We start from the raw sequence: 16,686 nt of genomic DNA, 5'->3' as shown, positions 1-16,686 counted from the left end.
TTAGCCATCCCGTCTTTCTTTGTTCTCTTCATTCCTTTGTTTCTTTATTTTTATTTTATTTTGTTTTTGAGACAGGGTTTCTCTGTGGGTAGCCTCCTGAAACTAACTCTGTAGGCCTTGAGCTCAGAGATCTGCCTGCCTCTGCCTCCAGAGTGCTGGGATTAAAGATAGGCGGGCAATGCACCACCACGCCCTGCTCTTTTTTTTCCTTGCCTTAAAAAAAAAAAGACCTTGCTGGTCTAGCAGGCTGCACCACCACGCCTCCGGATTTAAACTCCTCCTCCATCCCCTCCACTCTCTAGCCCACCCACCCAGAGATCCAGCCGCTGGAGCCAAGGTCTCTGGTATCCAAGATTTGCTTACGCCAAGTGTGATCGATTATGGGCCTGTAGCTCAAGACCTGGCTTTAGGAGGTGTGGGCTTCGAACTTGCTAGACAGGCACTCTACCAGCTGAGCCACATCCGCAGGCGCAGGAAAACCTGGAGAGCGCCAGCTGGGTGGATCCTCAGGCAATCCGGAATGTCTGCAGGGGCGCTGCACTCCTGACCGCTCCCACCCGCGATTGCCCGCGGTTAGAGAGAGCATCTTCCGCCTCTCTGACTCTAGCACCCCGTACCACTCGTCTCCTCTATCCTTAAAAGTGGACCCCAAATTCCAGAACCGGGACTTCTGGGCCAGCCTCCATGGCCAGGTCCCGGGCTTGCTGGACTGGGATATGGGCAATGAATGCTTCTTGTCCTTCACCACGTCACACCTGTCGGAGACCGAGCAGAAACGTGAGTGGGGCTGTGGGGGAGGGACGCATGGGTGGCTATGGAATGGGCAGGCTGCCTCTGGCTTCCCAGGCTCATCACCTCCCTGGGATCAGTCTCTCAAACTCCATACAGGAGTGGGTGTGGCCCTACCGCAACTTGAGTTCCCAGAGCCCACGTATGGTGGGCTATCAGCTCTTACCCTGTCATCCCCCAGAACATTCCTAGACCTCTTCTGAGCTTTGGCGCTTGCGCACGAGAACTTGGCTTGCCGCAGGCTTTATTTTTCGGTGTAAAAACAATCATTGTTCTCTTCGGGGAGGTATCCTTGCCTCTTTGATTGTTGCTGTTTATGTTTTTGTTTTGAAGCCCAGGCTTGCCTCAAGTCGATGACCTGGTGCTCTAGGCACGGGCCACCATCCCAGGCTGCTGGCGTACCTGCCCTTTTATCTATACTACAAAATGGAGTTAATAGGATGATGGACCTGTTCTTTTAAGTTTTTCCTCTTCCTTGGACCGAAAGTTTAGTCGTTTTAGGCGATCACTCTTGCTCTCAGAGTTGTTTTTATTTATTTATTTTATTTATTTTTTAATCCAGTCCAAGGTTGTTAGGTTAACGCTACTTTCCTCACTTTAGTCAGATCCACCATTTCCAGGTCTTATTCTCGAGAAGCTGAGATGGGAGTGACTTGAGTCCATGAGTTCTAGACCAGCCTAAAGGTGTCTGTCTTGTGCGAAGCCCTACTCTTTGTCTGTGGAGGAGTGCTGTGTTTCATTTTGTTTTGAGACAGGTTCTCACACGTGTAGCGTTGGACTGGTCCAGAACTCTGGATCAGGTTGGAGTCCCTGGCTTGGGGCTATTTATCCAAGTCAGAACAGTAAAGTAGACGGATGTCAGGGCTTGGGGTTCTTCAGAGAAGTGTGACGGGTGACAATGGGTGGCTTTGGTATATGGTTGGGATTAAGGTGTGAGAACCGTTTGACAGAGGCTGAGCCCTGAGGCATTCCAGTTTAGAGACTGAGAAAAACGAGATAACCATCCCCAAGAAGACAGCCAAGAATAAAAACAGTGGTACAGCCCACAGAACCCTGCTGATAAGATGTTTCAGGGGCTGAGATTGGAAGATAGGCTGGAGGGTCTGGAGCTCAAGGTTATCCTTGGCTTCAGCAGGACTCAAGGGCTTGGGCTAGAGACTATACCCTCCCCTTCACCCAAATGAAGGAATAAAGGGGGTCAACAAAGGAAAATGGGATAAATCTGACCTAATATACCACTGTATATGTGTGTAGAAATGCTGTAACATTTTCACTTGTTTTGACACATGAAAGGCAGTATATCCTATAGGCGTATAATGAGGTTAAACTCAATCGGCAAGTCAGGTACAAGCCCTGTAACCCACTGAACCATCTCATAGGCTCTAATATGCCTTTGTTTCTTCAAAAGGTGCTGTATAATTTTTGCACTCCAAACAAAAGCCTTCCACCTCAAGACTCCCAAGTCCTGGGATTATATAACCCTGTACAAACCCCCTTGGCTTTACTAAGCTTTTATATCGGTCAAACTTGTCATAGTTTTTGTGCCTCAAGTTCACAGTCTTTCTGCTTTAGGCTTGAACTCCTGGGGTTACAGGTGTGCACCCTTACAGATATGTCTATCAACCGAAGTTGTTGTGTCTCTTTCTGTTTTCTGTTTGTTTTCAAGACAGGGTTTTGAAAACAGGTTTCTCTCCCCCTCCTGCTTTTTTTTTTTTTTCTTCCAGAGCTGAGGACCGAACCCAGGGCCTCAAGCTTGCTAACCACTGAGCTAAATCCCCAACCCCAAGGGTTTCTCGATTTATGATGTATCCCTGGCTATCCTGGAACTTGCCTTGAACTCAGAGGGACCCACCTGCCTCTGACTCCCAAATGCTGGGATTAATGAAAACTCTGCACCACTATACTGGATAAATAAAATATTTTAACACAATCCAATCCAAGTATACATCAGTTGGATATTTGCATACCATGAAGCCTTTAAAAGCTCAACATGGTATGACACTAGGAGTCAGAGGCAGGCCAGTCTATACATTCAATGCCAGCCTGGTCTATATAGCAAGTTAGAGGCCAGCCAGGATTACATAGTGTGACTCACACCCCGTCTCCATCTCAATGCAATCTTAAACAATAGTTTGTCTTGTTTTGTGGTTGAAGATTGAACCCAGCCAGGCTTGTGCATCTCAGACAGGGGCTTTACTGATGAACTAACCTTAGCCCTAAGTCTTTTGCTTTCCATAACAAAAACATGGAGACCAGGGAAGTAGCTCTGTGGTTAAGAGCACTTAACTCTGCAAGTGTGTGAGGTTCTGATTTCAGATCCTCAGCACCTGCCTCAAAAGGTAGGTGTGACTCTCTGTGCCTGTACCCCAGCATTTAAGAGTGGAGGAGCACTTCTGGTTCAGTGAGAGACCAAACTAGGGGCAGCTAGATGCTTAGCAGGTAAAGGTTCATGCCACCTGAGTCTTATATAGTGGACGGAGAGAACCAGCCCCTTCAAATTGTCTAATGACCTATACATACCATAACACATGTGTTCCCATGCACCAATTAACTGTAATTTAAGATATGTGTGTGTGTGTGTGTGTGTGAGAGAGAGAGAGAGAGAGAGAGGCCCCAAGGAAGGCACTGGAAGTCCTGGTCTTCACATGAACTCATACAGGTGCCTGCACACACAATTCGTACATAGTCATGTTCTGCCACTCACATAGATGCTCCACCACAAACATACAGACTCCACATCTCCCATGTACACACATATGCAGGTGCCCAAACACATACATGCTCTATACCACACATACTACAAGACACACACATAAGGGCAGATAAGATGGCTTAGCAGGTAAAAGAGTTTGCCATCACACCAGATGACCTCAGTGTGGTCACCAGAGCTCACATGAGGGAGAGAACTGACTCTTGGCAAGCTGTTTTCTGACCTCCACAACTGCATGTTGGCATGTGCACCCCAGCATGCCCACAAATAAATATAATAGAGCATATTTAAAAAGAAATTTTGCTAGGTGTATCGGTGCATGCCTTTAAGACCTCCCCCAACTCCCCATAAAAAGAAAGAACAAAAAATGTCATGCAATGAAGACACTGTAGTTTAAGCCCGGCCGTGAGGGCACAGGCCTTTAATCCCAGCACTCACGAGATAGAGGCAGGTGGATCTCTGAGTTCAAGGACAGCTTGGACTATAGAGGAGTGCCCGGACAGCCAGGACTACACAAAGAGACTCAATCTTGAGAAACAAACAAAACCCTGAAACACTACCATTTGTAATGGAAAATTCTCAAATCCGAGCTAACCAGCTAACGTTTACCAGGCTCCTTTGTAGTTCGATGGTATGCATGGCACCTGTGTTTGTTTTGCCTGTGTTGTTTTGCTTAGTTGGTTGTTTTCTTCCTTCCATCATTTCTTTTCTTGCTCGCTTGCTTTTTGGGTTTTGGTTTTTTGAGACAAAAAAATTCTAGAATGTGTTGATTTATCTTTTTACCATTTGCCAAATACAGACTCCAAATAATCGAACCACCAAAAACCGACTTTCTTGACTCTTTTCTCTCTCTCTTTTGGCCAGTTGCCCTATACAAACTTCGAATTGTTGAACCACCAAAACTACCTTTGGAAAAAATACCCAACCCTGATAAAGATGGTAAGTAGGGAGTTCTGCAGACGGGATTCCTCCTCCTGAACTGGGAACAACTTGCTCCCCAAAGTCAGTGAACTATGAGACATTTCCTACTCCTCTGCCCAGGTCCAGACATTCAGCCCAATCTGTGGATGTGGGTGAATCCAAATATTGTGTATCCTCCCGGCAAGCTGGAGGTCGCAGCTAAAAAGGAAGACCTGTCAAGCGGGCTGCCTGCCTCCCAGCCAGCCCTGAAAGAGGAAGAAAACTGCTGTCCAGAAGCTTTGGAGGGGCCACCACAGCCGCCATCGCCTCCTCGCAAGCAGAAGAGGAAGCAGAAAGAGAAGCACATTGCCTCTTCCCCTAGCATCTGGGAGGAGGTATGGATGGGTGGGCACAGGGTTGAACCATCAGCAGCTGGGTTTCTGAGGGCCAATAAAAGATGAACATGTCTAGACCTGACCTGTACCCTTGGGCTGGGGAGAAGGAGTCTAGACTGCTCCCCTATCTGCCACTGCACACTGGAGCTGAGGCCAAGGAGTCAGGACCAGATCCTACTCTGTGCCCCTCTAGCCCACAGAAGAGGAGAAGGCCATGGACCAAGATGACAGCTCCTCTGTGGCTCTCCCATCCCTTCCCACAAGGGCCCCACTTCAGAATCAGTGGAGGCTTCAGCAAGTCATCAGCCCGGAAGGGAGGCTCTGGTCTCGCCCCCCTCTCCACTACTTCCATCTAATTGCCTTGGCACTCAGAAACAGTCCCCCCTGTGGCCTCAACGTACAGCAGATCTACAACTTCACTCGGTATGTGCTCAGGGACCCGGCAAAGGAGGGGGAGGGGAGGGTCAGAGTTTAATAACTTCCAACCCGGCCCTGGGCTGTTTTCCCTTCTGGTTTTATTTCCCTAGGCAAATGTATGCCTACCTAATGGTCAAGAACATAACCACTCCCGTCCCTTCGCTTAAAATTCAACCTTCCCTCAAATACCAATTCTCCTGGGTCAAGTTGCGACCACCCTGCCCCTAAAGATTATCCAGAATAGACTCCAGTATCACCAACATCTCCCATTTTCTGCCTGTCCTGCCTGGCACAAAACCCTGTACCTCCAAGGGTCAAGGAAGTCTTATTGAGAATTTGCATTGTACGTGTCTGTGAAATGCAAATTGATTTAAAATAAGATCATTGAAATTAGGGCCTCTTCTTTTGAGACAAGAAATCACTTTGTGGCTTGGGCTGGCCTGAATCTCACTTTATAGATTGGGCTAGCCTTGAACTCAGAGACCTACTTGCCACTGCTTCCCAGAAAACAGGGTTTCTGTGTGTAACCATGGCTGTTCTAGAATTCACTGTGTAAATTAGACTGCCTTCTAAATCAGAGATGAACCTGCCTCTCTGCCTCTTGGGTTGTGGAATGAAGGCTGTGTTGCCATGGCCAGCTAACATTTTGCTTTGATAGTCATTCTTGAATGTGACGCTTTCCATAGTATTAGGCAAAAAGCCCAGTGTCTCAGAATCCTGTTATTGGTTCTTTGTTCCTGCTGTCAAAACTCCCCAGCCCTTGAGGGAGAGGTGAAAATAAGCCTGAAGTTAGGGACAGTAAACTGGGCTTAGAAGAATTTCTCAGCCTAGCATGGTGGTATGGGCTTGTGATCCCAGCGCTCAGGATTTGGAGGCAGGAGGAAGGCCAGGGATTTAAGGTCATCCTCAGCTACCCAGGGAGTTCAAGGTCAATCTGGGCTACATTAGACCGTCTCAAAGACCGAAAGAAAGAAAAGATGGTTCATAAGCTGAGTTGTGGTTCGGCCAGCAAAGTGCAATTCCAGACCCATCTGTCCTGTTTCACCCGAAAGGAAGCTGAGGTTCCTGGCCCTGGGGCAGAACAAGAACCAGAGTGTGTCCTCTTCAGAGGCGCCATGCCTTTCTTTACTCTTCCTCCCTGTCCACAGAGAGCACTTCCCCTTTTTCCGGACAGCTCCAGAGGCCTGGAAGAATACAGTCCGTCACAATCTCTGTTTTCGAGACAGCTTTGAGAAAGTGCCGGTCGGTAAGCAGGGTGAGGCCAGCACTCGGCCTCGATCCTGCCTCTGGAAGTTGACCAAGGAGGGACACCGCCGCTTTTTAAAGGAGGCCCGCACCTTGGCTTCCACTCGGCTGCAAAGTATCCAGCAGTGCATGAGCCAGCCAGGTGTGAAGCCTTGTCATGCATGAACCCAGGGGTGGGGGACCTGAGGCCCAGACTCTAGGCCAAATGTGCCTCCCTGGATCAGAGTCTAAGGACACTTGCAGGAAGCAGGGCGAACAGGAATGATTGAGACCCTCTAAGTGATGCCTTCCCCTGAGATCTCCCATGAGAGTGGAATAGGGAGACAGGTTGCTGCTGGTTCTGCTCACAGCCAGAATTCTGGCCCAGTGGTGTTGGAGCTGGGTAAAAAATGTGAGGGCTTATCTATTAAGGGAACTCTGCCGTAGCAAGCAGAAAGGCTTCAAAAAAAGATAGCCTTGAGCTCTGTGAGATAGTATAGCAGACCCAGGACGGAGCAGGTCAAGATTGCAAGCTCCTCTGAACTCTCTTACAGATGTGATGCCCTTCCTCTTTGACCTTCAAGAAGAATCAGCCATGCCGGGGGTTAGAGTTCGTGGCAACATAGAGCTTCCCAAGGACCAGCTGAACCCAGGTCCAAAGGAAACTCCAATGTCCCAAACCCCAACACTCAGCCCAGATAGCCAGAAATGAGCTCAGACTGCATTATAGGAGAATTTCTGGCAATTGGGATATAAAGGGGCAGAAGTGAAGCTGTGTGAACCTGGTTCTAAGAATAGGTGGAGAAGCATCACTCCTCTTCATCGTAGCTCCATTTTTCTCTTGAGTCTCTTACCCTTGAGGGCCAGCCATAAGGTACCAAGAAATCCAAGCAACACATGGATAGGAAAGGTGAAACTATGGCCCAGCCCCAGAGATGGCTAAAGGAGTCTGGGCAGAGATTTGTCTTCCATAATGCACTGAGGATGTCTGTGTAAAGGTCTGTAATGATACCTTCTCAACACAAATGGCATCTGTGGGTGGCACATATGGTGAATACAGAAAGCTGAAGCATAGAGCAATTTGGAAGAGATGGGACCCTTGTAAAGGACTAACAAGAGATTTCTCTGCTCTATTCCCATGTGGACAGAAAGAAGTTAATGTGAATATGCAATAAGAGGGTCAAAATCTCTGAATCAAAATGGATTGGTGGTACCTTAATTTTGGACTCTCTAGGTTCTGAATATGTGAGAAGCATGTTACTGTTGTCTAAACACTAATGGCAGTTTGGTGCAGCAATAAATACAAGGTGGTAACACATAACAGATGTTTCCCTAAACTGTCACCTTTCCTTCTGCTCCTCCTCCTTTCCTTTCCTTTTTTTTTCCTCAAATAAAAGATGCTTCTTTTTTTTTTTTTTTTTTTAACAGAAGTAGCTATTGGAAGAAATTTTGCCAGGTATGTTTAGGAAAAAACACACCATTACACACCATCACGATAGAAGCATTAAGCTAGTGAGACCCCAGTGACTCTCCAAATAACCAGTCCTGCTGTGATTCTTGCTCATCTAATGTGTCTGCACAACATGGTTCAGAATAGTGGTCCAGGCCAGCAGTGTGATGCTGAGAAGGAGAAATGAACCAACTGGATCAGGGATTAAAATGTTGGTGTCACTATTTCATGTCAAATGTGATGACCAATGTGGGGTGTATTTAAGGTGTTTCTCCTTAACGGCTATTTTGACCGCACACTCCGATAAATCTCATTAAGAGAAAGTTGCAGAGACTAGGATGCTTTGTGACTCATGTCCACCACTGCCCCGGGGACTCTCCAGGTTTGTCATATAACCTTTATTATGTGTCATGATATTTGTTTTGGAAATACAACCTGCTGGGTTGATGGGAAAATACAAATTGGCCTTTTCTTTACAAAGTAAAAAGAATCAGCCATGCCCTATTAAAGTTTCCTTCAGCAACACCTGTGTGTGCTTGATCTCTGAGGATGGGGCTGTCGGGGAGTAGGATTCAGCTCCAAGAATGAAGGTGGGGGCTCTGGAAGCTAGCAGATGGTAGGTAGGAAGGTTGGTTGGTTGGTTGGTTTCTCTATGGATGAAATGAACCAATTGAAGACGAATCTGAAGTATAAAGAGAGCTGGAGAGATGGCTCAATGATTAAGAGCACTGACTGCTCTTCCAGAGGTCCTGAGTTCAATTCCCAGCAACCACATGGTGGCTCACAATCATGTGTAATGAGATCTGGTGCCCTCTTCTGGTGTGTCTGAAGACAGCAGCAGTGTACTCACATAGAATCTTAAACAGAAGTATAAAGATAGGTTTATTGCAGGGCAGCTTTGGGTGAGTGGTCAGTGAAGTCACAGGCTGGGCTGAAAGCAAGGGGTTTTACTGGCTAGGGCTGGGATTGTACCCATGTAAGGTAAAGAAGGTGAACTAGGTAGGTTGCTGGAAATTTGAAGAAAGGGAGAGATGACATGTTAGCCCAGAGTTTTCTTGCAGCAGAGTTTGGGGAAGAGCAATTGGGGTTCTTAGCTTGTGCAGAGGGTGAGCAAGGTTTCCAACCAAACATCCCTGCATCTTTGGGTATAAGGGCACCAATTTAGATCTGGCTACTTCCTGCTGAAGAGGGACAAGGAGGGATGAGAGAGATGGAAGTTGGTGGGTCCCTGCTTAACAGAAGGGAGGTATGAGTGCAGAAGCCAATGCACGAGTGCACATATGCACACACACACACACACACACATGCATACACACATTTAATAGCGGCATCATTCATGGTGATACATGCCTGTGATCTCAGCATTTAGGAGAAACAGTCTAGAGGGTCAGGAATTCAAGGCTGTTTTTTAACTACATAATTTAAGGCTAGCCTTTTATTTCAGAGCAGGCAGGAAAGTTAATTTTATCTGAACTCTGATTTTCTTGATTTCTTTAGCTGAGGACTTCTGTGTAAATACCTTCCTGCCCTTAGGTCAGTTTTTCTGAGGTTTACCTGGTAAAAAGGCAGAAGTGTGCTTTCATTGTTCAATGATGTATTTAGTTCTACTTATGTCTGTGTGAGTGTCAGAACTCCTGGATCTGATGTGAGCTGCTGTGTGGGTACTGGGAATCGAACCAGGTCCTCAGGAAGTGTGCTCTTAACCACTGAGCCATCTTACCAGCACACACACACACACTTCAGACAGCCTTGCTAGCTTAGAACTTAACCTCAAATTCAGAGATCTTGCCTGCCTCTTGAGAGGATTAAAGACATGTGCCATCATGCCAAGTCTTTGTATGTTTAAGTCGCATTAGCCAAGAATAACCTTAAATTGACTATGTAGCCAAGGGTCTTGAACTCTTGGCCATCTTGCCTCTGCATCCCTGGCAAGGAGGTAGTATTTGAATTGAAGATGGTTGGGTAGGAAGTAGATGATATTTAGACTGAAAGGTGGAGGAAGAAGGTAGGAGGTCACAGCCATGAACGTGGGGTAGCAAGAACTGGACAAGGAAGCTCCTTCCTGGTGCTCATATCTAAGGTTCAAGATCAACCAGCAGTTCTACGAATGAGCAAGAGAAAGGGGAAGCTGGAGACCACACTTAGGAGCTGATGAGTGATCAAGAGAAGAGCTGTTTTCAGTTAAAAATAATGAACTTGGCTGTGTAGCAAGTTCCAGACGAGCCTGATGAACACAGTAAAACACAGTTAGAGGTAACACTCAGGAGGCAGAGACAGAGACAGGTGGATTACTGTAGATTCCAGATCTGTCAAGGCTACATAGTGAGACCCTGTCAAAAACAAGGAGTCATGAATGTTGGCACATGAACTACAAAGGGAATTTATTAGAATGGCTTTCAGGCTGTGGTCCTGCTAGTCCAACAATGGCTGTCTACAACCAGGAAGTCCAAGAATCTAGTAGTTGTTCGGTTCCTGGATGTCTCCAGTGGTTTTCAGTATATGCTGGAATCCTGAGGAAGTCTCTAATGCTAGTGAAGGAATGAACTTACCAATGACAGTGCAGGCAAACAGGCAAAGAGCAGGCTTCCTTCTTCCACACCCATAATAAACTGCCAGCAGAAGGTATGGCCCATATTAAAGGTGTGTCTTCCCTGAGGGTCAAGATTATCAGCAATTCTGTGGATGATGAGCAAGAGATGGGGGAAGCAGTGGTGTAGAATGTCTTCAATCCCAGCATGTTGGAAACAGGCAAATAGATTTCTGAGTTCTAGGACAGTCAGGACTACACAGAGAAACCTGCCTTGAACCCACTTCAAATTAAGAAAAAAAATCCCTCACATGTGAACCCAGCCACTTGTGGTTTAGTTGATTCCAGATGTAGTCAAGTTGACAGCCAAAAAAGCCACCACAACGCCACCCCTCATCAGCTTGGCACAATCATATCTCCTTGTTTAATCATATCTCCTTATGCCATGTTTAATCTCCAAATGAAAACAATAACCAGGTCACAATTACACCAAACATGATATAACTATCTCATGCAATTGCTAATGCATTGTATGTTTAACCAGGCCATAATTTCAGTTAATATGATAAACAAAACTATTGTTCATACAACTGCAAATGTATTATAAGTTTTAGAATAGGGGCCAATGTTCCATGAGAGACATTCTCCTAGTATCTCAAACAAAGATGATAACCACTGATAGTCTCTTAATTGGTGTTACATTACATGGTAGATATTGAAAGAGAGCACACATATCTATACAAGTACATTCTTAATATATGACAGAAACACTCCTGTCCCGTATAAACTTTCTGCAACTGGTCATGTGATCTTAGCTGGAATTTAAGACTACCTTCTTCTGCTACCTATTCTGTATTTCTTCCACCCTCAGCAAACACCTCAGCAGGTCTTGACTTTCTGGAGGAGTGACCCATACCTTCATTCCTGAAGGGCCTGTGTCCTTTGTCACCCTAGCTGGGTTAGGTTATTGTAATTTCCCATTGACTTTAATCTCAGGTTGACATGGTAGCACCAAGAGATGCCATAATAGATTTCCTGCACTCCAGACATATCTTTCTTACTCCCATTGTGGAGAAGCAATTCAAATTTCCTGATGGCAATCTGTATCAATCACATCTCCTAACAGTGTTATTCCTTTCTTAGCCTGTAGGTTTAAGGTCTTTAGAAGCCCATCATGGCCAGCGGGAAATCCGAGTTTCCAATTCAATGGAATGTTTGTTGTGGCTCCTTGCAGGAGTGCTCCCCACTCTGGAACCAAAACTTCTAGGCCAGCAGAACTTAAGGTTGTGGGAACAGGAAGCAAAAAAATCTAGTTGGTCACTAGGGGTTCTAGGGTTATAGTGAATGGAACTATTTCCTTTTTCACCCCTTGATTCCTGGACCCATGGATCCAAGCTATGGGAGAAACCATATCATATATATTGGATGCTGATTAAAAGCACATCCCACTTTCTGGAGAACCCTGTCCTATTCTTCCAGGCACCTAATTGGTGCTGTGACCATGTCTTCAAAAGGTCATTCATAATTATTTCCAGCCAGCAGCTTCAGGATGGTGGTAAGACTGGATCCCATGATCATGAGCCCATTGTCACACTTCTCTAGCTATGAAATGAGTCCCTTTGTCAAGGAGCAATAGTGTATGGAATACCGTGACGCTGAATAAAGCATTCTGTAAATCCAGGGATGGTAGTTGTGGCAGAAGCATTATGTGCAGGAAAGGCAAATCTATAACCACAATAAATACCTACTCCAGTAAGGACAACATGTTGTCCTGTTCACAGCAGAAGTGGTACATTATAGTCAACCTACCACTGGATCACTGGCTGGTCACCCCAGGGAATGGTGCCTTATCTGGGACTTAGTGATGGTCTCTGCTGTTGGCAGACGTGGCACTCAGCGGCAGCTGTAGCTGCTCACTAGGTCAGCCTTGGTGAGTGGAGGTCCGTGTTGTTGAGTTCATGCATAGCGCTCATCTCTGCCACCATGGCCACTTTGTTCATGGGTCTACTGGGCAATGACAGGAATGGGTTGGGAAAGAGGCTGACTGTCCATAGAATGGGTCATCCTATCTACTTGATCATTGGACTTCTCTTCTGAATTTTCCAATCGTGATCTTTCCAAGTCCCTGACCCATACATCCAGTCCACTCTTTATAGACCATGACTCAGTAAACAGTCACACACCTGGCCATTTATCCTTCCAAATAAAGGATACATATGTAGACCATAAACACTGTAAAGGTTTCTCTTCACCAATATCTTTCAGGGTTGTCCCAGAAAGGGGTTGGAATGCTGCAGCTAGCCACTTCTGGGTGGTACCTGCATAATGTGCAGAACTGTCAGTAAACCAGCTCCTAGTCTTCTCTTCCTTAGTCAGCTGATCGTAGGACATACCCCACAAGGCTATAGCCACATACTTGGCAGCAGATGGCATTATGACATGAGTAGAAGCCGCAGGCATTTGGGCAGCTTCTTTATGTAACTTGCTTGTGCCTTCAGGACCTGCTTGGGCTCTCTCTCTCTCTCTCTCTCTCTCTCTCTCTCTCTCTTTATCCCTCCCTCTCCCCTCTCCTCTCCTTCCCTCCCTCTCCCCTCCCCTCCCCTGCCTCTCTCTCTCTCTCTCTCTCTCTCTCTTTATCCCTCCCTCTCCCCTCCCCTCTCCTTCCCTCCCTCTCCCCTCTCCTTCCCTCCCTCTCCCCTCCCCTGCCTCTCTCTCTCTCTCTCTCTCTCTCTCTCTCTCTCTCTCTCTCTCTCTCTCTCTCTCTCACACACACACACACACACACACCTCTGCCATTTGATAATATATTACTGCTGAGCAAACCCTACTTTATGACTTGGTAGGGTCAGATAAAACTTGTCTCGTGATGAACAGCTCAGACCACATAGTAACTTGATAACCGACTGTCAAACATTCAGTTTCCACAAAGGCCCAATAGCAGGTGAAGAGTTGTCTCTAGAAAGGTGAATAATTGTCTTCAGATGATGGCAGAACCTTGCTTCAAAATAATCTCAAAGGTTTCTTCTGTGATTCACTTAGACTTGCCAAAGGCTCCAAACAGCATCTCTATCTGCCCCTGGCTCACTATTGGGTCTATTGATACGGTAAGTGGTAGGCAACCTGCACAGTAACCTGAGGTTGTTGAAGAGCCTCCTCCTGTTCCAGGCCCCTTCAGTGCTAGCAGATTTCTGAGTCATTTGCCATATGGGCCAAAGGACCCAAGCCACTAAACACTCTGCTTCTTTCTTGGTGGTGTGAATGGTACGAGGGGCCGGTGTAATAACTTAGAGGTGCAGTGCTCATCTTAGAAGTAATCTATCTGCATGTTCCACACCACTAGGCTCCTAAGTCCTTCACTGAGGTAAAAGGCCCTTGAATTTTGGTTGGTTTTATTTTCTATCCTCTGATGCACACACATGTTACCAACAAAGTTGCTACCTCCTGCTCACTTGCTCATTTTGTGGAAGAGACAGACAGGCAAGTTCCCTTTGGACTAAGTTATGACACAGGGCTGGAGAGTTAATATATCCTTGAGGTAAAACCAAAGGTTTGCTGCTGGCCTTGCCACTTGAAAGCAGATTGCTTGTAGTGGTTCCTAAGGCCCGGTTTCAAGACAAGGGCATTTTCTAGATCAATAGCTGCATATCATACACCAGGAGATGTGTTAGTCTGCTCTCAAGTAAAAGCACCACATCTGGCACAGCAGCTGCAATCTGAGTCACTACCTGACTGAATTTTCAATAGTCAGCTGTCATTCTCCGCAACCATTCTATCTTCTGCACTGCCCACATGGGAGAGTTAAAAGGAGATGTGGTGGGAACCACTGCCCTATGTTTTTCAAGTCCAACTTCTCCAGAAATGCAATGTTTTTGGTTCACTATTTTTTTTTTTTTTTTTTTTTTTTTTTTTTTTTTTGGCAGAGGCAGCTCTAAAGGCTTCCATTTAGCCTTTTCAACCATAACAGCCGTCACTCCACAGGTCAGGGAGCCAATGTGAGAATTCTGCCAACTCCTAAGTACATCCATCCCAATTGTACATTCTAACACTGGGAAAAATAACCATAAAAAACATAAAATTAGTTTGAAGACCTACTGGACCTACTGTAAGTCAAACTTCACCCAATACTCCATTAATCACCTTACCTCCATACGACCCTGCTTTAACAGAAGGGCCACAATACTTCTTGGGATCTCTGGGAATCAACATCAATTCAGAACCAGTATCCAGTGGATCCCAGGAAGTCTGATTGTTTTCTTGCCTCCAGTGTACAATTACCCTTGTAAAAGGTTGTAGGTCCCTGTGGGGAAAGACTGAAGAAGTGCTAACAGTAAAACTTTAGGTATTTTATCAAGGTTTCCCCTCCTTAGGGAAACCTGGCTATCTCTTCATTCTGGGTCTGCAAATTGACTCAAGTCTAGAAATTGGTTCATAGGCTGAGATTCTTTTTTGCCACCCCACAATGTAATCTTTCTTTCATTTGGTTGAGAATTAAAAAAAAAAAGACTTCTTCTCTATTTCATGCCTAGAAATACCGCTTTGCTTGAAGGCAGGCAGGCAGTGGCGGTACATGCCTTTAATCCCGGCACTCAGGAGGAAGAAGCAGATGGAGCTCTGTGAGTCTGAGACCAATCTGGTCTATGGATGGAGTTTCAGAATAGCCAATGCTACACAGAGAAACCCTATCTTGAAAAATTAAGGAAATAAAAATAACTTTGCCTGTGCTGACAACTACAGGTTAGGCCACTATGGATATTACTTTGTCTATGTCTATTACAAGAACTATGATCACATTGCCTTTGGCAATTCCGTGCTACCACCCAGCCCCTGACATCTCCAGACTCAATTAAACCCTTTGCATAATTCATCCAACTGAGCACCAATGTCTCCAACACTAAAGACTGGCACAAAGAAAATAGCAACAATGCTCTTCAAATGTGCTGGTGCCTCTCTCACCATGTCTTAGTTAGTTAGAGTTTTACTGCTATGAACAGACACCATGACCAAAGCAAGTCTTATAAAGGACAACATTTAATTGGGGCTGGCATACAGGTTCAGAGGTTCAGTCCATTATCATCAAAGTAGAAGGAAGACATCATCTAGGCAGGCATAGTGCAGGCAGAGCTGAGAGTTCTACATCTTTATTTGAAGACTGCTAGTGAAAGACTGACTTCCAGGCAGCTAGGGTGAGGGTCTAAAGCCCACGCCCACAGTGACTCACCCACTCCAACAGGGAAATACCTTCTAATAGTGCCACTCCCTGGGTTGAACATATATAAACCATCACATACCATTTTGCTTCTTCTTCTTCTTTTTAAAGATTTATCTGTTTTATATATATGAGTACAGTGTAGCTGTCTTCAGACACACCAGAAGAGGGCATCAGATCTTATGACTGATGGTTGTGAGCCACCATGTAGTTGGGAATTAAACTCAGGACCTCTGGAAGAACAGTCAGTGGTCTTGACTGCTGAGCCATCTCTCCAGCCCTCATTTTGCTTCTTCTTCTTCTTCTTTTTTTTTTTTTTTTTTCCCCATTTTGCTTCTTATACGATTAGTGAAGGGCATGTCTTCTGGGCCTTATCATTGTGGACTAGGTTTTACACAGTGTATCCACTCATTGTATGTTCCCTGAGCCTTGAGATCACCTTATCAACACCATGCCAAGGGATATCAGGCATCTCCAACTCCTTCTCAGTAGGCCATCTTTTGACAAATGCTTCAGCCAACCTTCCAAACAAACTTTTGACACCTTTTGTTTTTCTTTTAACTATGCCAGCTTCCATATTAAACCTAGATTCTTCACTCAGTAGCCCCATGTCAATGAACACAGCCTGATCCAGTTTTATGTTCTTTCCACCCATACCCTTAAAAGCCATTCCCAGACTTCTGCTTGAATGAATTAGTAAGCTTGTTAAGCTCTTTAGTAGTATATCGAATCTCCTCTTGGAGCACACTTTCTATCTTCCCCTCTAGGAAGCTCCTTAGCCTTAAGTCTGGGTATAGGTCTAGAAAAACTATTGATAGGCCCTGACGGACGTCAGTATTGTCTTGCCTGGCATCTTTTTCGGAGAAAGTCACTAATGATTTGGCAGACAATGAAGGAATAATTTCCTCAGTCAAGGATAGAAAGGCAGTATTTCAGGGGGAAGGGCTGGAAGTACATCTTTGCTAAGGGTAGAGAGACTACTTCCTTTAAAAAATATTTATTTTATGTATATAAATACAATGTAGCTGTCTTCAGACACAACAGAAGAGGGAATCCGGTCCCATTACA

General features: G+C 45.6%; 1 protein-coding gene across 1 annotated transcript; it reads left to right on the top strand.

Moving 5' to 3' along the window:
• Positions 1–716: 716 nt before the first annotated feature.
• FOXR1 (forkhead box R1) lies at positions 717–7,147 on the top strand (the record flags this gene model as incomplete). The annotated part of the gene is made up of 6 exons (XM_080930582.1): positions 717–777; positions 4,364–4,438; positions 4,541–4,794; positions 4,988–5,217; positions 6,360–6,598; positions 6,990–7,147. 6 exons carry the CDS (start codon positions 717–719, stop codon positions 7,145–7,147), a joined length of 1,017 nt encoding a protein of 338 aa, XP_080786708.1.
• Between the last annotated feature and the right edge of the window lie 9,539 nt (positions 7,148–16,686).

The sequence above is a fragment of the Micromys minutus genome, assembly GCF_963924665.1.
Source record: "Micromys minutus genome assembly, chromosome: 16".
In the NCBI taxonomy this organism is placed as follows: Eukaryota; Metazoa; Chordata; class Mammalia; order Rodentia; family Muridae; genus Micromys; species Micromys minutus.
The sequence above is the reverse complement of the archived record's forward strand: the minus strand, read 5'-3'. Positions and strand labels throughout refer to the sequence as shown.